This window comes from Cibotium barometz, chromosome 66, assembly GCF_041138505.1.
Source record: "Cibotium barometz isolate CiBa-2024 chromosome 66, ASM4113850v1, whole genome shotgun sequence".
In the NCBI taxonomy this organism is placed as follows: Eukaryota; Viridiplantae; Streptophyta; class Polypodiopsida; order Cyatheales; family Cibotiaceae; genus Cibotium; species Cibotium barometz.
Window position 1 is genome coordinate 16,145,252 of NC_141111.1, and position 27,384 is coordinate 16,172,635.

The 27,384-nt window shown below is 37.8% G+C and overlaps 1 protein-coding gene across 12 annotated transcripts in view; it reads right to left on the reverse strand.

The window, feature by feature from the left end:
* LOC147602813 (uncharacterized) overlaps window positions 1–21,738 on the reverse strand; it is a 54,092-nt gene extending 32,354 nt beyond the window's left edge. The window contains exons 1-5 of one of the 12 annotated variants that reach the window (XM_086797621.1): window positions 21,583–21,738; window positions 21,403–21,490; window positions 19,064–20,058; window positions 18,839–18,994; window positions 18,331–18,710 (exon numbers count right to left, since the gene is read on the reverse strand). In XM_086797621.1, coding sequence (XP_086653747.1) covers window positions 18,331–18,710; window positions 18,839–18,994; window positions 19,064–19,907 — 1,380 coding nt within the window. In that variant the 5' untranslated portion in view covers window positions 19,908–20,058; window positions 21,403–21,490; window positions 21,583–21,738. The other 11 variants (XM_086797609.1, XM_086797614.1, XM_086797610.1 and 8 more) reach the window with 11 other exon arrangements.
* Between the last annotated feature and the right edge of the window lie 5,646 nt (window positions 21,739–27,384).

Here is a 27,384-nt window from a genome sequence, read left to right on the forward strand (position 1 = left end):
CCTTCTACTCTTCTCTTCAAATATAACATCCCGAATACTCGCTCGCATCTTATGCTGTAGTGTTGGGGCTATATCATCTGTAACCTTTTATCAAGGGAATAACCAATGAATATATAGTTTTTTATTTTTGGATCCAACTTATTTCTCACCTCATGTGGTACATTTACATAAGCAATACAACCAAACACTCTCAAGTACTCCAAATCTACTTTTCTACTAGTAAGCGTTTTTTGAAGAATCATGCCATGAACTATTGCAATGGGAATCCTATGATAAAAAGTGTAGTTACCACTAGTTCAGGCCGAAAAAAATAAGGAATCCCTTTCTCATTTATCAATGCATGGGAAACTTTTACAACATGCCGTTTTTTTCCTTTATACAACCCTTTTTTGCATGTGGGGTGTACCTACATCTAAACTGCCTCTTTATCCCATGCTCTCTCAAATAGTCACTGAATTTATTTGAGAAATATTATCCCTCACCATCCAGCCTTAGGGTCTTCTTTTTTTAATTATTTTTCATCTCTTAAGGGTCTTCGGTTTTTAGTACTTGCCCCTTAATGATGCAAATATGTTGAGATGGTAATGAGACTTTATGTGTGTAGAAGTGCACCCACCCTCTTATAAAGTTTGGTCACCATCCAAGTACATTTGGTTGGATTGTGTAGACCAAAGGCCTAATTTCTAAGCGACTCTCTAGGGCCAAGACACATTAAAAAGAGGACATCTCCCCTACACACATTCCAACCAAATGAGCTTGAATGGTGACCAAACGTTGCAAGAGTGAGGATGGTTTGCACACATACACACTTGAAAACTTTAGTCACCATCGAAGCATGTTCACATCTGTAAGTGACAAGTACAGTAAAAATAGAAGGCTCTTAAGAGACAAAACATGCTAAAAGAAGAAATGTGTGGATAACTTTGTGCGTATGAATGTTGTGTGTATTATGTAAGCACATGTGTGTGTATGTGTGTGCATGTGCATGTACATATATGTGTGCGTGTGTGTGTGAATGTTTGTGTACATGTTTGCATATTGGAGAGAGGAAGAGAGCAAAACCATGCAGTTATATAAAACTAAAATGGGATGATATATAAATATGAGAGAATAATACATATGGAGAATCAAGAAACTACAATCTTAGCCACTAAACAATAGTAAAAAACATTATATAATAACTACAACAAGTAAGTGCTTTCCCGACTACTCTAGGTTTGATCACTATCTCACTATCCAAATCTAACCAATTACAATCATCGTCTCTAAAACCTTCTCTCTACTGAGGAGATTGTATAACTCATCAGAAAATAATAGCCTCCCATCATGAAGACTCCACATGGGTGCACATTGTAGGGTGAAAGCATGATAAGATGGACTGAAAACTTGTGTCATGGACAGTGTTTTACAACTGGTTGGTAAAACACTTTTATGCAGAGTTAGAGAATTAAAACATGGTTGTGTAATCTTGTTTCACATTTAATATATCTAAAAGGCACTAGATAAATTGCTAAATACATCTTATGCAGAGTTAGAGAATTAAAACATGGTTGTGTAATCTTGTTTCACATTTAATATATCTAAAAGGCACTAGATAAATTGCTAAATACATCTTATGATGATATTAAATCCATAAATATTGGTTGTTTTCAAGTGTGGTAGCAACCAATGCAACTAGTAGAAAGTGTACCACCTTCTCATGCTTTCACCCTTGTAGTAATATACCTATTTGCACCGTCTCTCAAGTGCCCTCTCAATCTCTACGTCTTGTGCTATTCGTAATCTCATCTCTCTCTCTAGCCAAAAAGTAAAGTTGGCACGAACATGTCTCCCACTCAACATGTGTTATCTCCTTAGCAATCAAGATTCTCTCTCGATAAGACTCAGTCGATGTTCTATTTAGAACTAGCTCTACTAACACACTCAAGTATCATGTGCCTTCTCTCCTCTAGAGTAGCATGTCACACTATTGGGACTCTGCCTCACTCCACTCTAGCTCTGCTAGCTCCTTGAAGCCCTTTAAGATAGTATTAATGCCCGACTGCTAACACTATCAAGTCCTCTTACATCATGTGAGATTGATTGAACTCCCATTCTGTGAAACAATCTCTAGTATATTGGGGAGGAGATTCTGAATTACCAAGGTAGCCAAGTCAATGGCGTATCTACACACTAGGCATCTAGCCCATCACACTAGGTAAAGAGAGATGTAGGAAAGGTGGAAGAAATGTCCAAATCCCCCTTATCACACATCAAGGGGCTGAGAACAAATTGAGCACTCTATCTCATGTAAAATTTGTAGGGCATGTGTAGCCACCAATGGTTATCGTGGTAGAACCTCAAAAGGAGGCCAAGAATATAGAGCAAGATAAGGGTCACTCCACACTACTCGACTGTGAGAAATATGTCAAGTCTATTGGAATAAATGGGCTCGACTCTATACTTGGCTATGTGTCGCATCGTAAACTCCTCATAATACCTCCATATTTGGACCCTCATCTATGCTGACATCTGGTCCATCTCGAATCTTATATGCTCCTCAATAGGACAGTGTCTGCTCTATCTCCATTAATAGTAGCTTTGTAGTATTTGCAGATGGTGTCTACGTAAAAAAGAACAAACATAAAAATATATATATAGAAAAAATACACAGGATGTTAAAAGAAAATAAGAAAAAAAAAGATAGATACCAGCCTAAGTCACTGTAAGCGCTCTATATAAAAATAGCCACACCATGTGCAAGATGCTCTTTGTGGCAAGTTTTACATTGACCCCAACCTGAGATCCACAAGCCTCAACACTAGATAGTTGCACAAAGGTTGAATCTACCTCAATAAATCAAAGGGCCTAAGGGGGAGAGTCATGACCTACCCTTGTTGCCATTAGGGGAAATGATGGCAAGACATCATCTATGGTCAATAAATTTGTAAGCTTGTTATAGTCAATTGTAAAAATGGCACTAACATCATGTGCCATGCATCTGATTCTTTGGTGTTATCTACACATGTTGACATGACACACCATCCATGCATACTTCATAGAAGCATGTAAACCTTTGTGTGTGAAGATGGTGGGGTCACTATGAGAGGTGGTGCTCTGAATGGAGTCGAAGCCCAATGTACCTAGAACTGTGTGGCCATAATCGAATGGCACCAAGTGATCCATAGTGCTTCCATTCACACACCAACAAATTATCATGGCCACCCTTGCATCATGTGAGATATACCAAGTGGTTCCACTACCACTCAAGTGCCATGTACACCAGTCCACCACGGTCCTACTTTATATCTTTGAACCTCTCTACATAAGTTGGTACCACCATAAAGTGTGTTTTACGGATGCACCATCACTGTCATGCTCCATCTTCCCATGGCAAGTCTCATAAAAACTCCAAAAAACTTATCTTCTAGTTTTTGAGTGACACATGTATAGCTTATAAAACTACCTTGTGACAAAGACTTAAATTGAACACCATATCCATGAGACAAAATCTACCACAAACTGATGCCATGTGACTTTGTAATCCCTCATAAATGCATCATGAAGGGAGAAACGATGCTATACAAATTGTATATCATGCAAGTGATCAACACTAATGTGACAATGTGTAGATCTCAAAAAAATCCACCACTACGATAACCACACCAATGAGAAACTACTCCAAGCATGAATGAAACTAGCGGTGCTACCACTTGGCAAAATGTGTGTGTCATATATAAGGATATATGTTTGCTCTAAAAGATGTAGTGAGGAATGTACATGGAATATGTTTCTCCACAAGCTAAAACCTCTTGGATTTCCCCACACAATCAAGCTGGTGGCAATACATACTCATATTGCCACCAATGCACTACCTCAGTGTCACTCACATGTCCTTAAGGATAGGTTACATTCCCGATCCCCCACATGCATCACATGTACCCTTGGCATGTCATAAATGATAGTATAAGGCATCTAGATTGCATGGACATAAAAGAGTATGTTTGAAATTGTGTGAGCTAGTAGACCTCCCATTATTCCCACTAAGGAAATGGAACATACTATAATAAACCTGAAACTCCACATAGTATCAATAACTAGTATCACGCTGTAGGGACTAGCACATAAAAACCATGGCTTGCGTCACTGAAAAGATCTTTCTCTAACCCTGAGATGAGGGTGTATCTCCACAAAATGACTATGTAAATTAGTTTGACTCACCTCAAGAAAGAAAGCTCCATGTTTAATGAACACACCCATTGAGACTCTTTTTTGCAATGCTTTCTTGAACCTTGGCGAGGCTTTACAATTCTTCTCTGAAAATTTCTTTAATAGTGTCTTGGAGCTATCATTAATCAAACAATTACATCTAAGAGCTTGACCACTAGAAGCCCTAATACCCAAGGATCATCCGCACACCTAGATTTTGCCTCCTCAAGGAACCACATTTAAGAGTACATGGTGCTATGTGAAGAATGCAAGCTGTAGCTCTCACATTTTAGCCTTTGTCTCCTCATGGAACCATGCAAGATGTAGATCTTATATTGTATTCTAGACTTTGCCTCTTCCAAGAGTGTGATGGTATGCAAAAATGTGAGATAAAGCTGTCATCTCACTTGTCATGTGGGGTCTACATATGGCCACTAAAATAGCGCGACGACTCGGCCAATGCATCCAAATTATTCCTCTTCTTAGTCAACACATATGAGTAGCAACAAACACTATTGAGAACCTTGGTGCCTACTCTGCACTTTGGATGCTAATCTAAACAATAAACCTACACTCCACTAGGTCAGGATGGTCAATAAGGGATGTGAGAAAAATAGATTGTAGCAAGGGAGTGAGATGCTGGAAAAAATTACAAATGATCTTTGACACAACGACATATGTATAGCTTGCCTATGGTGGCACTTGCATCCACATTCTTACTAGACGGAGGAGGAGGAGGAGGAAAGGGAGGCTCACATAGTTCATCCAAACCAGGGGGAATAATTGTAGGGAGAGATGGAGGCTCATGTGGAGGATGTGAGGATGCCAATGTTATAGGCTACCCATTAGCATGATTTCCACTCTCTTTTTCTCTTGTGGCTTTCCTCTTTCTCTAAACTTCTTGAATCTCATGAGCGAGGGGTTTGCTATCATATTAGATTTATTGCTCCTATCACTTTATGACCCCAATATAGCTCTAGCATCTCAAAAGTTTAAACCGTATCACTCTACCATCTCAAAAATTGCTCAATACTTAAACTTGAAATTATTACTGATCTCCAAACCCTCGAGGTGTAAATTGGACTCTTACGATTTATTTTTCTTTTTTTTTCAATTTGCTTTGATTATATGACAAAAGAAAATAGAAAATATATTACAACACCCATCTGTCAAAATAATTCCACAAAGTTTTCTAGTTAATAGGGTATAAAAGTTTCCTAGGATATATAGAAGTGTCCTAAGATAACTTTATGTCTAGTTACCAACTAGTGTTAAGAAAAAAAAAGGCATATGTGTAGGACCACTTATTTTCCTTAACAAATAGATTGATGAAGTGATATAGGAGAACTAGCCTCAAAAATATATATCGACTAAGTTTAAAGACACATATGCAACATGAGATTGATGGTATTATAAAAATATATAAGATAAATTATTACAAAATACATTTTAAATGTGAATTTGTTTGATATACTTTCTAACAATTTCACTTTAACTAAATCTACATACTTAAGAAAAACAACTAAATATATAGTTTAAGAAGAAGAATCTCATAATGAATAAATTAGAGCTTTTGTGTAGTGCAAATAAAGTGCCTATGAGGTAATTGACTCAAAGCCTATCAAATTTTGGTTCAAGGAGAAGGTTCCTACAATGAATGGGTTAGAGATTTTTAGTAGTGTACATAAAGTGCCTACAAGATGGCGGACTTAAAGCTTTTCAAATTTGGGATATTCCTTTGATGAAGGTAATTCTATCATAGACCGCTTAGATAAAGATGCTTCATCTACAACATAGTTAGCTTGTTAAATTTTGGTTCTCACTTTCATGTTCAAGACAATACTATCATGTATAACTTTGAAAAAAGATGCTTCATCTCCAGCCAATAGCGAGGTAAGTGATGATGTTTAGTATCGTGATCTTGTAGACACATTGATGATGTTACAAATTTTTTTGTTAAGTATTTAATGTATAGAAGCTTCTAAACTACCATGCACTCACAAATCAACACATAGCCGAGCAAAATTGATGATTTAGTAGCCCACCGCGTATGGGTCGGCTATCATCTTGGCAACTATGTGTACAATAATTAGTCTTTTCCTTTTTGCTCGGTGTGCTACTAGCTCGGCTAGTGGCCTAGCTACTAGCTCGGCTAGTGGCCTAGCTACTAGCTACGCTAATAGTCAGACCAATAGCGTAGCTAGTAGCACACTACAAAAAATCCCAACAATGGTTTGAATTAGGTACGCTTTTCTCCAACCGCCTGGTCTACCTTCTTCTTTTCTAAGAACCCATAAAAATATTCTTGTTGTTGCAATGACACCTTCAATCCCTTCAATCCATCTCTTTATCCTTAACCTCATGTCCTTGCTATACCCCTCATCTCTCTCTTTTCATCAAAAGATCATATATAATCCCTCACATCCATAATCTTAACATTATAGTTGGAAGGATTTATGTTAAGATTATGGATGTTAGTAGGATAAGTCATTGACCACTATTTATGTATGTGATTTCCTTGCTCTTCTCTTAAATCAATTTTGCTTATCCTCTTCTTAATAATAAGTAAAATATATGTGGCTTAGTTTGTTCTATCTCACATAATATTTTATTTTTACACGAGATTTTCATATAACTATTGCAACCCCCTCCTACATATAAGGTGAGAAAAATCTCTACTGCTCTTTGCTCTATGCTCTTTCTTTTCTCAAAAAAAATTTTGGCTATTTTTTTTGTAAGCATTTTGAGGAGCTCACCATTTTGTGAAACTCCTCTCCAATCCACTGAGCTTGTTAATTCAGGTTGTTGCTCTTTGGGTTTTTAAAAATTTATGAATTATTGGCACCCTTTCGTGGGGGGGGGGACGCTTTTTTGTGATTTAGTTAATATTTATGCTATATGTCTATGTTTTATGTAGAATTCATGTATGTACGTAATAATAGAGCATACATATGCTTTTTATATGCATAAACAAAGCTTACAAGCTCTATTTATTCATACCCACATAGACCATATGTACTCTATGTGTACATATACTCTATGTATGCAAGCATAGAACATATATATACTCCCTTGTATGCTTAAATAAAGCTATATATAAGGCCTTTATGCATGTCTACATAGACCATATGTACTCTATGCATACATAGACCATATGTACTCTATGCATACATATAATATATGTATGCAAGAATAGAACATACACATGCTCTCTTGTACACATAAATAAAGCTATGTATAAGGCCTTTATGCATAATGACTTATGTATAACCCTAACGTGTAGGCTTATGTAAAAAGCCTATGCATAAATTCTTTATGCATATTCTTTATACATAAGCCTATGCTTAAAGCTTTTATGCCTAACCATTAAGCTTTAATGTCTATGCAATAAGAAGAACACACTAGCCTAAATGCTTGTGCATTAAGAAGTATTCTTTAGGCATAATGAATAAGAGCTCAATGCATAAGTTCTTTAAGCTCTTACGCATTGTTCTTAAGATCTTATATGCATAAAAGCTAGAAGCTCTTAGGTAGTTTGCATAAGATCTCAATGCTCTTATGCTTTTGTCTTGAGAGGTTCAATCTCTTATGCATAAGAACTTTAGGATCTTATGCACAATAATCTCTTGATCTCTCATGCATTGTGCTTAAGAGATTCAAGCTCTTATAAATAAGATCCTATGCATAGAGCATAATGCGTAGGAGCTTTTAGCTCTTATGCATTGTGTTTAATAACTTTAAGCTCTTATGCATAAGAGCAAGAGCTCAATCCATAAGAGCAAGAGCTCTTGAGCTCTTATGATTTACTTAAGAGCTTTAAGCTCTCACGTATAAATATTATGCATATGTACTAAATATCTTTAAGCTCTTTAAGGCCATATGTATAAAGCATATGCATATGTATTAAGCTTATGTATAAATCATATGACGTATGCATATGTATAAATCATATGCATATGTATTAAGCTTATGCATAAATCTTAAGCATCTGTCTTCAACATATACATAAAGCTTTATGCATATATATAAAGATTATGCATATGGATTTATGCAATAAAGCTTTATGTTTACGGTTTAATACATATGCATTAAGCTTAAGTATAAAGCTTGTGCCTAAAGATTAAGTATAAGCTTTAGGCACAAGCTTTATACTTAAGCTTAATGCATAAATCATATGCATATGTATTAAGCTTATGCATAAATCTTAAGCATCTGTCTTCAACATATACATAAAGCTTTATGCATATGTATAAAGATTATGCATATGGATTTATGCAATAAAGCTTTATGTTTACGGTTTAATACATATGCATTAAGCTTAAGTATAAAGCTTGTGCCTAAAGATTAAGTATAAGCTTTAGGCACAAGCTTTATACTTAAGCTTAATGCATATGTATTAAACCATAAACATAAAGCCTTATTGCATAAAGATTTATTGTATAAAGCCATATGTAGAAAATTTATGCATAAAGCTTAATTGAATAAAGATTATATATTAAGCTTATTGATAAAGATTTATTAATAAAGCCAGATCTATAAAGATTATGCATAAAATTAAGCATATGTATTAAGCTTATGGATACAGCTTTATGCATAAAATTAATACATACGCTTAATTTTATGCATAAGCTTTATGAATAAGCTTATGCATATGTATAAAGCGTATGTACTTAAATGGTTGCATAAAATTAAGCATATGTATTAAGCTTATGCATAAAGCTTCATGCATAAACTTAATACATAAGCTTAATTTTATGCATAAGCTTTAATAAGCTTATGCATATGTATAAAGCTTATGTACTTTGATGGTTTCCTAATGGTATTTCTTTTCCAATGTAGGATGTGGTCTCTTGCTCTCTTTTCATCGATGTGGCTAGGGTGGAGAGTTGAAGATGATGAAGTTTGTTACACTTTTTTTCCCATTTCAGCTTTATTATTACGCTAAGGTTTTTCATTTCTTGCCATGTTTTTATCTCACTCTATGTTATGTATGCAAGGATGTTACGAGACCTCAAGCTCTATGTTATGTATGCAAGACCTCAAGCTGTTGAGTTATTCCATGTATCGATGACCCAACCCTCACACCACGTTTTTTAATACAAGAGGGGTCACGTTCAAGAAAGCCAACCAAAAATTGTCTAGACAATATGGCCCGTGTTGTTACTCATTTCAGAGAAGCAAGACCATCATTGTCCTAAACATCCACTCTATTGACCAATCCTCTAACTCCTCTTTCCTTCACCCAGTGTCCCTAGCGCCTGCACTAACCCTACCCACACTATGCCTATTCAAACCCCTACACATTTTGTTTCACATCACTCTAGAGGTAGTAGAGGTGAGGAAGGGTCCTCAAGTAGAGGTGAGGTAGGGTCTCACCCATGCATTTGATGATTTAGTAGCCCACCGCGTATGGGCCAGCTATCATCTTGGCAACTATGTGTACTATAATTAGTCTTTTCCTTTTTTCTCGGTGTGCTACTAGCTCGGCTAGTGGCCTAGCTACTAGCAACGCTAATAGTCATACCAATAGCGTAGCTAGTAGCACACTACGAAAAATCCCAAAAATGGTTTGAATTAGGTACGCTTTTCTCCAACCGCCTGGTCTACCTTCTTCTTTTATAAGAACCCATAACAATATTCTTGTTGTTGCAATGACACCTGAATCCCTTCAATCTATCTCTTTATCGTTAACCTCATGTCCTTGCTATACCCCTCATCTCTCTCCTTTCATCAAAAGATCATGCATAATCCCTCACATCCATAATCTTAACATTATAGTTGGAAGGATTTATGTTAAGATTATGGATGTGAGTAGGATAAGTCATTTACCACTATTTATGTATGTGATTTCCTTACTTCTTCTCTTAAATAAATTTTGCTTATCCTCTTCTTGAATAATAAGTAGGATATATGTGGCTTAGCTTGTTTTATCTCACATAATATTTTATTTTTACACAAGATTTTCATATAACTATTGCAACCCTCTCCTACTTACATATAAGGTGTTGGAGCTACTTTTATATCGCCGTTAAGAAGACATATCTTCATCAACTTGTCTTAATTTTTTGGGTTATTCAGATGCTGATTGGGCAAGCTCTAACTTGTCCATGCGATCCACCAGTGGTAATTGCTTCTTTATTAATGGTTGTTTGGTATCTTGGGCTAGCAAGAAACAACGTTGTATTGTAGTTTCTACTACACAGAGTCTGAATATGTAGCTGCATCTTTAGCAGCTCGTGAATTGGTTTGGCTTCGACAATTGCTTGCCTGATATTGGTCATTCTCCTTCCTCAAGCACTCCTCTTAGATGTGACAACCAAAGTGCTATTAGTCTAGCTAAGGACTACGTGCAACATAGCAAGTCCAAGCATATTTCAGTTCATTATCACTATGTTCGACATGAAGTAAGGAAAGGAGCAATAATGGTAGAACATTGTCCAACTGATCAAATGATTGCAGACATTCTCACCAAAGGACTCCATGAAGCTCGGTTTACAATTTTGCGATCAGAACTTGGAGTTGCGGCGGCCTCTCTTTTTGGAGATTAGCACATCTCACGTCATGTCAATTTTGTCTAGACTTGTACATAGCCTATAGACTTTAGGACACTTCACACATTACTTCACATCATGCACATTTATTCTTTGTACTTTGTATATAGAAGCACATTTCACATGGACTTTAAGTGGCATTGTACATTTATATGTAGGAGCTTGGGTTTTTCCCTTGTGCTCCCAAGGGTTTTTTACTCGCAGCTGGAGACCTTTATTTGAGTGGGGGTGTGGGAGCTATATATAGCTAGCCTAACTCACTCTAGGTCTTGCCTATATATATGTGACTTGTGACTAATATGATTCATTCTTGTGGAGCGTATGTGGTGTCTCTTGTCTCGTCTCTCTCCCTCTCTCAACATAAGGTGAGCAAAATCTCTACTGCTCTATTTTCTATGCTCTTTCTTTCTTCAAAAAAAACTCTGGTTGGTTTTTTTGTAAGCATTTTGAGGAGCTCACTATTTTTTGAAACTCCTCTCCAATACACTCAGCTTGTTAATTCAGGTTAGTGCTTCTTGGATTTTTAAAAATTCATGAATTACTGGGACCCTTTGATGGGGGGGAGGGGTTTTTTGTGATTTAGTTAATATTTATGCTATATGTCTATGTTTTATGTAGAATGCATGCTGCATGTATGTAATAATAGAGCATACATATGCTTTTTATATGCATAAACAATGCTTACAATCTCTATTTATGCATATGCACATAGACCATATGTACTCTATGTGTACATATACTCTATGTATGCAAGCATAGAACATATATATGCTCCCTTGTATGCTTAAATAAAGCTATATAGAAGGCCTTTATGCATACCTACAAAGACCATATGTACTCTATGCATACAAAGAATCAATGTTTGCAAGAATAGAACATACGTATGCTCTCTTGTACATATAAATAAAGCTATGTATAAGGCCTTTATGCATAATGACTTATGTATAACCCTAATGTGTAGGCTTATGTAAAAAGCCTTATGCATAAATTTTGTATGCATAGTCTTTATACATAAGCCTATGCTTAAATCCTTTATGCCTAACCATGAAGCTTTAATGTCTATGCAATAAGAAGAACACATTAGCCTTAATGCTTGTGCATTAAGAATTATTCTTTAGGCATAATGAATAAGAGCTCAATGCATAGGTTCTTTAAGCTCTTACGCATTATTCCTAAGATCTTATGCATAAAAGCTAGAAGCTCTTAGGTAGTTTGCATAAGATCTCAATGCTCTTATGCTTTTGTCTTGAGAGGTTCAATCTCTTATGCATAAGAACTTTAGGATCTTATGCACAATAATCTCTTGATCGCTCATGCATTGTGCTTAAGAGATCCAAGCTCTTATAAATAAGATCCTATGCATAAAGCAACATGCGTAAGAGCTTTTAGCTCTTATGCATTGTGTTTAATAACTTTAAGCTCTTATGCATAAGAGCAAGAGCTCTTGAGCTCTTATGATTTACTTAAGAGCTTTAAGCTCTTATGTATAAATCTTATGCATATGTACTAAAGGTCTTTAAGCTCTTTAAGGCCATATGTATAAAGCAATGCATATGTATTAAGCTTATGCATAAACCTTATCATAAATCTTAAGCATCTATCTTCAACATATACATAAAGCTTTATGCATATGGATTTATGCAATAAAGCTTTATGTTTATAGTTTAATACATATGCATTAAGCTTAAGTATAAAGCTTGTGCCTAAAGATTAAGTATAAGCTTTAGGCACAAGCTTTATACTTAAGCTTAATGCATATGTATTAAGCCATAAACATAAGGCCTTATTACATAAATTGAATAAAGATTATCTATTAAGCTTATTCATAAAGATTTATTAATAAAGCTAGATCTATAAAAATTAAGCATATGTATTAAGCTTATGGATATAGCTTTATGCATAAAATTAATACATACGCTTAATTTTATGCATAAGCTTTATGAATAAGCTTATGCAAATGTATAAAGCATATGTACTTTAATGGTTGCAAAAAATTAAGCATATGTATTAAGCTTATGCATAAAGCTTTATGCATAAACTTAATACATAAGCTTTATTTTATGCATAAGCTTTATGAATAAGCTTATGCATATGTATAAAGCTTATGTACTTTAATGGTTTCCTAATGGTATCTCTTTTCCAATGTAGGATGTGGTCTCTTGCTCTCTTTTCATCGATGTGGCTAGGGTGGAGAGTTGAAGATGATGAGGTTTGTTACACTATTTTTTCCATTTCAGCTTTATTACACTGAGGTTTTTCATTCTTTGCCATGTTTTTACCTCACTCTATCTATGTTATGTATGCAAGGATGTTACAAGACCTCAAGCTCTATGTTATGTATGCAAGGATGTTACGAGACCTCAAGCTGTTGAGTTATTCCATGTACCGATGACCCAACCCTCACACCACTTTTTTTAATACAAGGGGGTCGCCTTCAAGGAAGCCAACTAAAGATTGTCTAGACAATATGGCCCAAGTGTCGCTACTCATTTCAGAAAAGCAACACCTTCATTGTCCTAAACATCCACTCTATTGACCAATCCTCTAACTCCTCATACACATTTTGTTTCACATCATTCTAGGGGTAGTAGAGGTGAGGAAGGGTCCTCAAGTAGAGGTGAGGTAGGGTCTTACCTATGCAGATGTTTTAGGGGACCGATTCGCCTACCCAACAGACCTAAATTGACAAGGCCACGTATAGTACATCGTAAGGAGTGATGGTGGAGTTTTCATGATCTCATGAATTATTCGGGCATGGAATTCATGATGCGCTACAAACATCTCTTGAACTCCACCTATAGTCTTGATTTAAGAGATGGGAACAACAATCCACTCGAGACTTTGACTATGTCCACAAGTGCCTGAAGAGAGATTCCCCAATCCTGCATTTTTTTGAAGATTGGTTTTGAGTGAAGATGATGAATTTCCTTTAAAATGAGAGATCACAAATTTGGCAGAGGGTAAGGGACAGTGTAAATGTAAAGAAGGGTATTCCCTCACCATCTTATGGGTGCACAAGAAAGGACTACTAGAGAAAGTACATATAAGATGCAAGGGAGAAAAAGGAGTGAAAACAACAAAAATCAACCTAGCCACTCATAAATAGAGAATTTTGGCTCGATGGTTGGGAGTCAAGTGGGAAGGATCGTTGGAAGGAATAATTTGCAAGTCCTTGAATCCTTCAATTGGTCATAATTACTTCTCATGATGGTTATGTTTATTCTCTCTTTTTTTGCAAGAAATGATTGTCATTGCCCTATAGGATGGAAATTGGATTATCAATGCTACCATCCAAACAATGAGACTTGGCAATGGCTGCTTGAGAGTAGAGTCATCATTGAAGAGAAATTCAAAGAAGCTATTAGTGGTTCTAAAGACAATGATATAATTCTTGATGCCAATGAGGAAGATCAAGATGATGATGAGGAATTACCCATCCTTCATGAGGATCTTGATGCAACCCCAACTCTCTAAGCTTGGTGCTTATATACCTTATTATGTTCTTGTCTTTTTGTTGATAATACATTACTCTTTTTTGCTACAATTTGAGACTTACTTTGCCAATGATTAAGTATTGAAATTTATGTTTTGGCTTCAACCTTATGCAAAATAGTTCTCTTTAGTTTCTCTATGCTTTAGCCACAATCTTGTGTAAATTTGTTGTCTTCACCTTCACATGAACACTTTCACGTGCACAAGCAAAAAAACAAGGGTTCCCCTTGCATGTACAAGAGGTTTTGCAATGCAATCAAGGGATTTCTTTTTTTAAATTATATTTTAAAATATTTTTTTTACATAGTATTCCATGTGTTTAGACAAAGACAATGACGACAAGTAGAAGCATGGCCACAAAAAGGAGCATGGTGATCATGACAAGGAGGATCATGATGATAAGAAGGGGTTGTGGTTGTGATATTGATTAGGCTAGCTCATTTGTCAATGCCTTTGAGCTCATTTGTCAATGCCTTTGGGCTCTTTATACTGGCCTTTCGGGATTTTTAGTAAAATGATTTGGCTTTATTTGTTTCATTGTATTCTAAATTATTATTTTTTAGTGTTTTTTCTACTTGATCTTCTTTCATTGTTTGAGTTAAATAAATTCCTTTCTTTCATTTTTTTGGTGCCTTTAAATTTGTTAGAAAGGGACAAAAATTCCTTTCAACATATCCAATGGGCTACTATATGATCTGAGAAGCCTCTATTATTTGCCACATAATCCATGATTAGCATATTCCCTCTCTTGACATTATAAAAATATATCTTCAACTGAAGCTTCATAGCTATATATGCAATAATCTCATGTAAGAACCTGTACTTTGATGCTTGATGCAAGTGTCCTAGAGATCATATATTAGACTTTGTTATTTCTCAATTTCTATTATCTAAGTTTAAGATCATAGAAACATGATAGTCCATTTGTAAAAACCTAAGCTCTCAATTGGGCTTATTAGTATTGTACACCCCCTTCTAGATAACAACTAGTGTCCTAAAAATATATGTGGATGCTAGCTCTAGTTCATGTTCTTGACCATTTTACAACTATCCACATCTCACTTCACTCTATATATAATCTCATCTTGTGTCTCCGTGTACAGTGATTGTGCTTATCCAACTTCTCCATGGCTATAAATCTCCATCTCCAAGAGGAAGTAAGTGGAGTCCTTCCTTTCCTCTCAAGAGAAATCCAAGTCTCCTCTCATTTTCTCCTCTGTGAGAACAATATGATCCCATTAAATCCAATCTCTCTCTTTGAAAAATAGTAGCCATCATATCACAACCACACCTCTATCATGAGAGCTTCACAAGTCTAGTTTTGGTGCAAGCTTGGATATAATACCAAACATGGAATCCCCAGAATATTGTTGTTCATGATAACTGTGCATTTGAAGTGCTCACACATGCATATATGTAGGCCACACAAGGTGAGGAGTAGGCAAACTCACCCCCCGGCTATGGGCTTACTTTTTTGGACCACCCTCAGGTTTCAAAGAGGGAGAAATGTGGACCACCATCGCATGAGGCTTTTACATCTGTAGACTACCTTACATGTGCAAACCACCACTACGCATGTTCTATACCATGCATGATATTGATCCACAAGCTTAGAAGTCCTAGAACCACCTCAAGAACTAGTCTATATCGAGACCCATGCAAGGATAGCTCAACACATTGAGTTATAAGCTCTCCCCTTGCTTAGATAGGACCACATATGAAATGCTTATCTAGCTCTCTAGAGAAAAAAACCATGCCAGGAAGGACGTAGCACAAACACCCTTATAAGTGCTTAAAACCCAAAACATTTTTCTTTTCTATATAAAATTAATGAAATTATACATACTCTAAATGGATATAGTTGTTCTAGTGAAGGATTCATAGATTATGTTATTGTAGTCTCTTCTTTTTTTGAAGGTTTTGCAACGAGAAAGCTTCCTAAGAAGTAAGGTCCATCTCTTTCTTTCTCTTGTTCCTTAAATTTTTGATTGTTCAAATGTGAACTTTACGGCTCATTATTTACAAACATGAGTTTAACTTTTATTTAAATTTTACTTTTGTTGAGTGTATTTTTTTAATATAAGAATAAGATATCTTCTTCTTCTAATTTGTTTGTTTTCTCATTTAAAAAAAGAGAAGGTGAAGAAGAAGAATACAAGTAATAGTGGATTATGATTTACGCCTTCCACCATCTTCTAGATCTAAGAAGAGGAATGAGAAAAGATGAAGGCGCATTTTTCCTCTTTCTACTATTTTATTATTATTATTGTTATAATGTATTTGGATTTATTTTTTTGCGTTTGCAAGAACTTGTAATCTATTTTTCTTTATTGAGCCTTGTTATATCTATATTACTGAATATTTTATAGTTTAAGGTAATATATAAAAACATTTTCTTGTTTTAAATCTAAACAAGTTTGACATCTTTACTTGTGTTTTGAGTCTTTTTTAAGTCATCATCAAAGTGTCACTCAATGTCTTTGGTCTAGAGTCTATTTTTTATTTTATGTTTAAGAAGGAAGACATGAAGAAGCAAAAGTAGAAAGGGAAGACAAGAGTTATATGTTCTTCGACTTCTTCTTCTTCCTTGTCCTATTCTTATTCTAATTCTTTAAATAAAGAGGGTTTGGTTGAGATCCTATATTTCTTATTCTTTAGAGATAAAGAGGATTTGGGTTGAGATCCTGGGGGACACTATACCATCGCCTTATATTCTTATTTTTCATAGAGAGGGCTTCTAGAGACACCATACCATCCCCTTAGGGGGAGTTCACATGCTTTGGTGTATATTCAATGTAAGAGGGCATAAGAGTTGCAACACCCAAACATTAGACATTATCCACCTTCTCTACAATAAATTGATCGGCAAGAAAAGGTAGAGGACAAGCTAAACAAATAAGGCGCTTAGCAAGATGAGCTGAACAACAAGCAAGGTGCTTAAAGCCTGGCAGAGGTGACCCTACATGCATTTCGACCTTCTCAGTAGCTAGTTAATACCTTAATTTGACTATGATAGGTAGGATGTTGATTTAGATTCAAGAGGTCTCAATAGCCTTTGAATGAGAATCTTATTCTTCAACAAAAACGAAGTCCTAAACTTGTGTGGCACCATGTAGTGAGAGCTAGTTATCATACACACAACTCTTTTGATGCCCCATTAGATAGATCCTTTGCATCATGCCCTGTCATTTGATTACCTCTCTAGGCCATCTCTTGCATGCTCTAAAGGTTATAAAAATTAGCTACTAAGGTTTCTACCTGGCTCCGATCTCTCCTTCAAATCAAGAGAACTCTTGATCAGCTGCACTTTGATAATCTCAGAAGAACTCACCTTTTATGTACTGTTAGTGCGTGCATGCCTTTATGAGCTTTGAAAAAAGAAGAAGCTGCCATGCCATATACATGTGCATGTAAAGATGGTCCTTCCATTTTTGATAACAAAGGAGTTATCCACACAAAAGGGTCAGAAACAAAGGCAATATGTAATATGCAGGCCTGAAGGGTAACCTAAAACAAGGCATGTTTGCAACCACATTAAGATAAGATGTTTAATTAAAATCTCGGTTAATCAGGTTTCCTGATGATGAGTATCCAAAAGTTGGAACCTTCCAAAAGAACCAACTTAGCACACAGCAACCAGTAAATGGCAATATATATTGAGCTGAAGGCTGCGTCAGATACATTAATGTCGACGAGCTGATATAGAATTACACAAGGTCACAAATATTTAGGAAAATCAATACCCGAGTTATGGTTGTGCAAATAGAGATTAGATGGGAACGGGCTACGAATAATACATTCGTTTTCTTAATTAATGAGTTAAAATCTGAAAATTTATCCTTAAGCTATCCATTAATCAGTGGATCCTTGATGTCAGTGTAATCTAGCTTTAGATGAACAACGTCTGAAATTTTTTCATCTAGCTTTAGATGTACATACTACAACCTAGGGTAAAACTAATATGTATTATATTGTACAACATACGGTTTTTGAACTTTAAAGGTTTTCATTAAATATTGATATATTAAATATGTCAAGTAAGCTAAGCTTAGAATCACAACCTATGGTTTTTGGAATGTTTAATAATTAAACAGCGTACCTCTTCCAGCATGACCACGAGTCTTCTTCGTTTTAGTTCGAGGTGAGGCCGGTCCGGTTGTAGATGATACATTGTGCTCTGCCTATCCAGTTGCAGAAGAGCCAAATTTGGCACTTGATCATGTGTGGACTGCTGTAATCCATGTAAGGAGCTTCCCACCACTCCCCTGTTAATTAAACTACTGTCATGATTAGCATTGCTGATCATGGTGTTTACCATGCCACCTGCTAAAGCAGCACCCGGGGCCTGATTGTTGTACACTAGGTTGCGTGGAGAGCTGCTTGCAGCTCCTCCGCTGCTGCGCTCCACCTTGCAAAGGTCGTTGAGAAGCTGCTGGGCTGCTTTGAGGTACATGGAGCTTTGCAGATGGCAAAATGATTCTGCAACCAGAAAGAAGCTGCATATAATTAGTCCATGGCACTGTTAATTGTGAAATAAGCGGGCTTAATTTTAACGTAGCCTGCACGTTAGTCATTAATTAAAACCTAACTCGATTGTTAGCGCTAACCTGAGAGACAGGCAGGATTGTCCAGAGCGCGGTGATAGAGCAATTGTTGGGAGTTCTGCTGTGCAGAGAGAGAGAGTGAGAGATCTCGGAAACTGCTCCCAGCCGGAGTCGGGAAGCTCTGAAAGTTAGCGCTCGCTTGTCGGCTTTGCTCATGATCTGCATGCGGATTAAGGTACTCGCTGAGAGGTTTTAGGTTGTCCAGGTTGAGAGGAGCAGAGATTTCACCTTGCGGAGCTGGTGCTTGATGATGATGGTGATGGTGATCACCGCCGCTTATACCCGGTAGAAGCAAGAGCTCCGTCCCTTCATTTGCCCAGACTGTGTGATCGGCCGCGGCACTGTTATGACTATACCGAACTCCTGCACCTGGATCATTGCTTACAGGTAAAATGGATTGGTGTAGATGGCCGCCCATGCTAGCTCCTCCTGTGTACGCATTGAGATCTTGCCCCGAGCCGATGTTCATGGGAAGCTGCACACTAGTACTAGTTTCTGAGAGATTAGTCCTCAGTGGATATGGCCATAGCCCTCCTCCACCACCAGAGTGATTACTGGAAAACCTCACAAGAATGTTGTCAGCATATCTCGGATTAAGGCTCGATACTGCACTTGAATTATCTTGGAGCTTCTCAGCTGACCTAGCCAAACCGTTTCCGGCGGACATGTCTTCTCTGCCAAGCTGCACAATCTCATGTCCGATCTCGGAGCTGCCAGGAAGAGGAATGTTACTAGTGTTGCTGCTGTGCATGAAGAAGCTGTTATGAGTTACGCTTCTCTCTATATTGGGCTTCCTGTGCAGCATGAATGGCTGTGTTGATGGGGGAAATGTGACTGTAGAGTTTATTTGAGATTGTGAACTGTTGTGAGGTGTTTCCAGGAGTTCGGCTCGGAAGCTAGAACTGGGTTGCATATCGGAGTAAGCCATAGCTGCATCATTTCTACTGCTGCAGACGGGGATTAACCCCTCTCTTATCTGCTGGTCCCTCAATTTGTCCCGTCGAAGGTGCTCATGCAAGGCTATATTATGGGCATGATTATGATGATGCTCATGAAGCTGCTGCTGGTCCATTGCTGTGCTGAAGACTGTGCTATGAGGGCTCGAGACACTAGGACTTGAGCTTGCAGAGGCTCAAGGCGCTAATATACCATTATGAGCTCCATTCTAGCTAGACCATGTCTTTATCTTGCTGTGGCACAAGCTCCGCTCTCAAATCTGCAAGCTAATTAAAGAAGAGAAAACCAGTAAGCTTGCTATTATCAGATATAGAAACGGTTAAGCTATATTTTGTTTACACAACAGGCTTGCACAGCATGGAGGTCATGCTGTTGCTGCATGTCAAAGGGAGTAAGTTTATACATAGCATCACATTTTAATAAGAAAGGGCTGGAGGTTTCCCAACGCATTGTCAACGGCACCAAATTATACAACGTCAATCTCTATGCAAAGCAAATCAAAATCCCATGCCTAAAATAAAGAACAGTGCGTTGGGTTTTCGCAAAGGTTGTGTCACCAACAGCATATCACCCCTCCTGACTAGTGTTTGAAGGCCCAATCCAGTACCTCGAAGTTACTGAAAGCGCCCATTCCCATCCATCACACACGCTTCTCAATTTCCTAAGAAGTATCACAAACTTAATAGAAAACACTTGTGATTCTACATCAGTCATGCCACCCCCCTTAGATCATGTAGTAGCTCCAAAAACAGACATTCCTTTTCACTAGAGTGCGATAATTCTGTACATCATTCCTATGAGTCTTAAGACCTTTCCTAGCTAAACCATGCAATGATTGCAATTCATGATGGTGCTTGAGGCCATGGCTGCTAGGTGTGTCGAATTAACAACGGAGATCCTTTATGACATACTACATCAAAGATCTGTGAAGAGAAGAATAAGTAGACCTTGCAGCAGGAAGCATAAGTTTTTATAATTACGAGAAGACTGAAGGAAGGAAGGAGTGATAGGAACAGTGGCCCCAATGAGACAATAACTAGGACTGTGAGAGGGTTCAAATACCTTGTCAAAAGACACCTCTAGGACTGTGAGAGGGTTCAAATACCTTGTCAAAAGACATCTTCTAGGAGATGAAAGCAGAAGAAGGCCATGTTTAGGGTAGTTAACGAGTAGATGCTGGAAAGTAGCAAGTCCTCTCTTGATAGAAGGGGGCTTGTTTGGGAAAGCGGTTAGGGTTTTTCGAGACTTACGGCCATATAATTTCAGTCCATTTAGCAAGAACCTAGGAAGAGTCTGTGTCTTCGGGGGGCTTTCTCTTCATGAAGAGCGCAGAGAGAGAGAGAGAGAGAGAGAGAGAGAGAGAGGGCAAAATGCAATAATAGATTAAAGCCCACTTCCTTTACAGCAGTCTGAGATTAAGCTTTGAATTGGCATGTGCCCTTTCCACCTATTCTTTCACAGGATGGGACAGTTGGAAGTTGGAACCCATTCAAGAGTTTTGGGGAATGCTAGGGTGGGCACATGGGAAAAGTAGTCTGCAGAGGCTGAGAGTAATTATGGATGTCTAAAAAAGAAATGAAACAGTTTTTTTTCACACACGGAATGCTCACTGCTCCAGCTGAGCTCAAATTTGAAGTTTTGAACATTGAATGTTCTGAGTTCTCTCTTCATCTCCTCCTCGGGCACTGAGCGTCCTTCCTTTATAGAAAAAACCCACAACAATTGTAAGTTGTAAGGCCTTTCTAAGCCATCTTCTCAAGCCACATCAAATCATCGAAAACAATTCTTACCGTCTCCATAACCTCGGAAACGCTTGCATCCGTGTGCACCTTCCTTCCTTCTTACAAAGCTTTGGAAAATGTGAGAAGAGAAGGGACGCCCAAAAGCACAGAAATAGTAGTAGTAGTGAGGGGAGAGCCCTTCTTTTACTGTGCATCGTGACTCTCTCTCTCTCCACGCTGATTAAAGTCAATCACAACAAGCAACTGTAGATGATGGGGTCTGTGTGTGTGTGTGTGCATATCTTACTTTGTTCCTTTAAAATTATATATTGTGGTGAAAAGATTCACAGGAACGCAACTACTCTCTGTACAGGCGACATCCCCGTGAGCCCTCCGTCGTCGTAGTCTCCGACGACGACCTGCGACCAGTCTCGTCCTTCTCTCTGGGTGGGAAGCGTCTCATCAGCTCAGTGTGGATGGGACATGACTGCATCTTCAAATAGGCGGGGTTGCTGCGTCAGTATCAGCCATGTACCTTACGATAGAGACAATACAGCCTCAATAGAGCCTACGTTTATATGGCCCTTTGGCCCCTATCGCTCAAATACCTTCCACATGATCCACATATCATCCATCTATATGTTTTTAATCATCATCTTCTTGTTCTTCTTCTGCAAAAGGGAAACTATAAAATATTTGTAATGTTTTGAATCTTCAAAATGTCATTGCCAATTTGCATATATATATATATATATATATATATGTATATATATATGTATATATATGTTTTTAACCTTGAATTTCAAAGTATCATTGCCAACTTTCCACCCATTTATCACCCATAAAAATATTGTCTTAACTGTATTGACTCTTTAAGCAATGACAATCCATATTGTTACAACATCACATGTCCTCCCATACTCATGAAGCATATTATTAAGCCTCCAAGGTACATTTTCTTAACTTCATACATATCCCACTCTATAACGTGTACGCAAGTTGGTAGAGCCGATTTAACCCTTAAGCACGATGTCCCAGCTCATTGTACTCGATGGCCACCTTCATGTGAGGGTTGTATTGTGCCTAGGGACAGCTAAGAATCTTTGCTCCAAGGTACATTTTCTATACATATCCCACTCTATAACGTGTAGCAAGTTGGCAGAGCTGATTTAACCCTTGAGCATGATGTCCCAAGTCGTTGTAGCCGATGGCCACCTTCATGTGAGGGTTGTATTGTGCCTAGGGATAGCTAAGAACCTTTGCTCCTACTAAACCTCCAAATAAGGCTCAAAGCTTGGAGAGAGAGAGAGAGAGAGAGAGAGAGAGAGAGAGAGCAATTTCGATTAATAATATTTACGATTTCAACTTACAAGTTAAGAAAAATTCAATATTGATCGAAGTTCACATATTCACGATCATGACACATTCATTACAGGGTTTTTTCATTGTAATCTAGCTCATCCTAAATTGTGGCATCAAGATGACCTAAATGATGGATTGTCATTGCTTTCAATATTTATGTACTTCGTGAATTGTGCATCTTTATGTAGAGTGTCTATAGGAGCTTTACAAGCATGCCAATATGCACATACTAGGCTTGAATTTTGACAGTAGTCATGCCTTTTTGGGCACTTTGACCATCAAAATACCCGTAAAATTTGAGGTCTCCCATCCTAAATTACATACACAGTGGTAAAAACTTGCAAAAAAACCAATGGAGTCCCATCAAAATGAAGGGTAAGGGTACCTGTCAAAAAGCAACCTTGATTCTCACCTACCCTAATGCACATGAGCACAGCTTCTAGCTAGATACTTTGAAGCAACCTTCGAATTTGAAGGACAACCCCAAAACTTGATACACGGGGCTTGTGTTAAACCTGAACCATTGCCATGTCAAGAGATTGGAAGGGAAAATCTATTTTTTTTTAACAACTTTGACTTTCTTTTGAAGGAAAATTTTGGTATCTAGTCTTCTAAGGGTGAACTCCTTTGGAAGTGTACGACAACCTCCAAATTGTAGCACTACCAACAAGTGAGTAACTTCGAGGTCTAAATTTTAAAAGTAACACCGAGGTCTAGTTTAACCTTAGTCAAGGGCATTTTTTTCTCTAAACTCTCCACTCAACTACGAAAGGTATGTGAGTAGAACCATCTCAATTCTTAAAAAAAGAGGGCTAGATCTATACCGGCACGTTGCTATGTGGCACTACCCCACCTGTGCAAAGTTTGGCTGTTTGTAGATTGATGCCACATGAGTTAAAGGAAGAGCAAATTAAAGGAAGAGCAAAGAAGATGGTTTTACATGAGACGGCAAGAGAAAGTGATACGTGGTAAGGGAGAAAACCTTTGCTTAATTAATATTCATATTGATTGTTATAGATAATGATAAACCCCTTTGGTGGAAGGGGAACATGATTAATTAATATTCATATTGATTGTTATAGATAATGATAAACCCCTTTGGTGGAAGGGGAACATGACTACAGCCTCTGGTCAAAGCAAGGTTTTTGCCAAAGCGCTACTGTTATGTAGTGAATGTTTTAAAAGGAAGTAGCGTCAAAGAGAGAGGTACAAGGGAGCATTGAAGAGGTGATGAACATAAGAGGAAGTCTGAGGGGGAGGCTAGATGTGGGAGGGGGAAATGATGATATAACGAGGCTAGATGTAGATGCGAGCAGCTCAGAGCCTGCAGTGGTCGCAAACCGAAAAGCTCTCTGCCGTACTACTACTCACGCAGGTTAATATTTTTCTGGAAGGAGGAGGAGGATGGGGAGCCGCGGGGAGGCTGATCACAGGCTCTCTCCGTCTCACGCACTCAATCCCTGACACAAGGCTGCGAAGCTTTTGCTGAGTCGCGTAGCTGCCACACGGCACGGCACCACCTTCTTTAGCACACGTGCCCCCTGTACGCCCTTACACGTCCCATGTCAACATGTCTCATCACCCCCCTTTTGCCCCCTTCCGCACTCTGTGCTTTTGATTCTTGAAGATCACACTCGATTGTGATTTTTTTCATCACTCCATCAGTGCCTTTAGATTCCCCCCTCTCTCTTTCTCTCTCTCCTCTCTCTCACACACACTCCCCCCACGCTTGTGTACAATGTGTACTCGTTCCCAAGCATAGAGACTACAAAAACAAGCTTTGCTTTTACTAAACCCTCCCACAAGAGAGACTACAAATACAAGCTTTGCTTTTGCCAAACCCTCCCACAACTAGAAAAGCAAGCTTTGCTTTTGCCCTCCCCACAAACTCGAAAAAGCAAGCTTTGCTTTTTTCCTTGACTAATCCCAAGGTTCCCTTTTGATGAGCCTGATGTCCCTTTTTTGGACATTTTGGCCTAAAATATGGCCACTCATCTTGAGTGCCTGTCAAAAGATAAGGTAAAATGTGAAAAAACAAACATTATTTTTAGAAAACCTATTCTCTCATTTTGAAGCGTGACCTAGCTCATAAAAAAATCATCCTGTTTTGTCAAAAAAATGTGGTAAAATATGAAAAAAGCACTTTTTTTTCTTTAACCTATTCAACATTTTGAAGCATGACCTTGCTTATCAAAAATCATCCTTGGCCCTTACTCTTTACTACAATTCTCACTAGCCAAACATATTACAAATAAACAATGAGTTTAATAAATGTTAAACTATCTGTCCCATTAAGCTCTCGTTGAATACTTGCTTCTCACACAACACAACAAAAGAGTGAAAGCTACCTTTGCTTTTTCCTTCACTCTTAAGGGGTTATTACATGCTTGAGATGCAAGTGCAAAGCGCGTCAAAAAGACCAAATTTTTAGGGAGATCTTGCTTGCCTAATTTCGTGGACGGGCAATCTCCCTCATCAATCTTCCTGCCCACGCTCTTTTTACAAAGCTTCCCTAATTTTTTTCCTCTAGAAATGACACAATTTGGGTGGAAATGTGATGCGCGACAAAAAGTGAATGGAATTTTGATTTTTTACGGAAATCTCACCCCCAAAACTTCATGGACAAGGAGTCTCCCTCATCCATACATTTGCCCACCCTCTTTATACTGAAGTTTTTCAAGTTTCCCGTTAAAAGTGTGTAGACCCCCTTACTCCAGTAGAGTACCCCCAACAAAGGATGATTTTTGACGGGTTGAGTCACCCTTCATAATAATAACAAGTTTAATAGAAATAATACTTGGGAATGACGCCCATCAAAAAGAAACCTTGTCCCCAACCCAAACCCACCTCCAAGTTACACATAATGAACATAATAAATGTTCTACTATCTGCCCCACACTACTAATCAACATTGTTTCTATAGTGAGGAAGAGTCGATATACACCCCAAACATTTCATGACACGTTTATGATTCTCCCGTATATATTAGTGATATGTCCTCCTCAATGTGGTACAAACTAGACGAAGCAAACCTATAGAGAGTACATACTCTAGAGTAATGGCTACACCTCCCAAGGCTTGTCGCTTCTACATGCTTAAACAGACGGGCTTAATGGGCTAAGGCTAATTGAATCTTGAGGCTTGAGCCTTACACAGTTGTAAGATGCAACTTGTGTGAGCGTGGCTGAACACCTCCGTAGCATATAGGCAGTGGCTAGAGTGGCTAGGGAGCAAAAGCATCTGCCTTCGAAATTCGCACACAAGATCTAGCAAGAAAATTGAGCATCATTCATTCATGGGCAATATAGCCTGTGTGTCAGCGCGCGGGCCTTACCACGTGTTAGCTCCCTGAAGTTTGAACGCTCGCTCAATTTCACCGAGTCTAATCTCCCTTTGGGTTTTAAGTATTAGTAACTTGGTCGAAATACTTTCTCGAACACCGTAATTAATACTAAGTACTAGGTTGCAAAGCTCCATGCTTGCATTTTTGTCTTTTAAGACAAAACCGAAAATTTATATGGAGAGAGAGAGAACTCACGGAAACACCAAGAAGAAGAGAACAAGATGGGAATTCCTTAAGAAAATCCTCCTCTTTTGTATTAAATATGAGAGGCACACACAATAAAGGGGTGGGAGAGAGAGAGAGAGAGAGAGAGAGATAGACAGATTCCTTAAGAACTTTATTATAAAATATGAGAGACACACACAATAAGGGGATGCTAGAGAGAGAGAGAGAGAGAGAGAGGGGAAAGCATATGGATACTGTCTACATCTAGACTTTCTAGCTCAGTAACCATAAAAGAGCCATTCTTGAACTATTAGAAAGGGTGGGTCCACTCATCTAGGTGCCGCTCAATGCCGATCCACTCATCTAGGTGCCGCTCACTTTATTTCTGGGCAAGGGAGAGGGGGTTACTACTTAAAAATCCTATAAAGTATGGGGGTCCACTATTTAAAAAGCCTATAAAGTACATGTGTTCAAAGGGTATTTTAAATACCCCTCAAAAATGCATTTTTATACTTTAGATACACCCCTTAAGTATGCTTTTTTTTTTGGGTGTCTAGCCTGAGTTAAGGAGTGATATGTACTCTCTATCCCTTTCTTTCAATAATACAATTATTTATACCCATGTTTTTCCCCCAAAAGATAGAGATTAAAAGGTAACCCATTGTGTGTGGATTTTCTCACCTTTTCAAATGAGAAACCTCGTATTCATGTACATTTTTCTATAACTCGACAAGAAAGTAAAAGACCTTCTATTTTCAATGAGCCTCTTATGAGGTACGGTTATTTGAAAAATAAAACAAGAAGAGTGTTCAAATTGAATGTAAGGTTCGTAGTGTATGACAATATGTTTTCTTTAATATAACTATAATATTAGGGGTATTGTTGTCCTTGTATATTTGAGCAAAGATAGCTCTCATCAAACACACACATGCACACACACTTTTCTCTAATAAGCTACCTCCTTTTCATTCCTTTCAATTTTTACATTCTTCTTGTTTGTC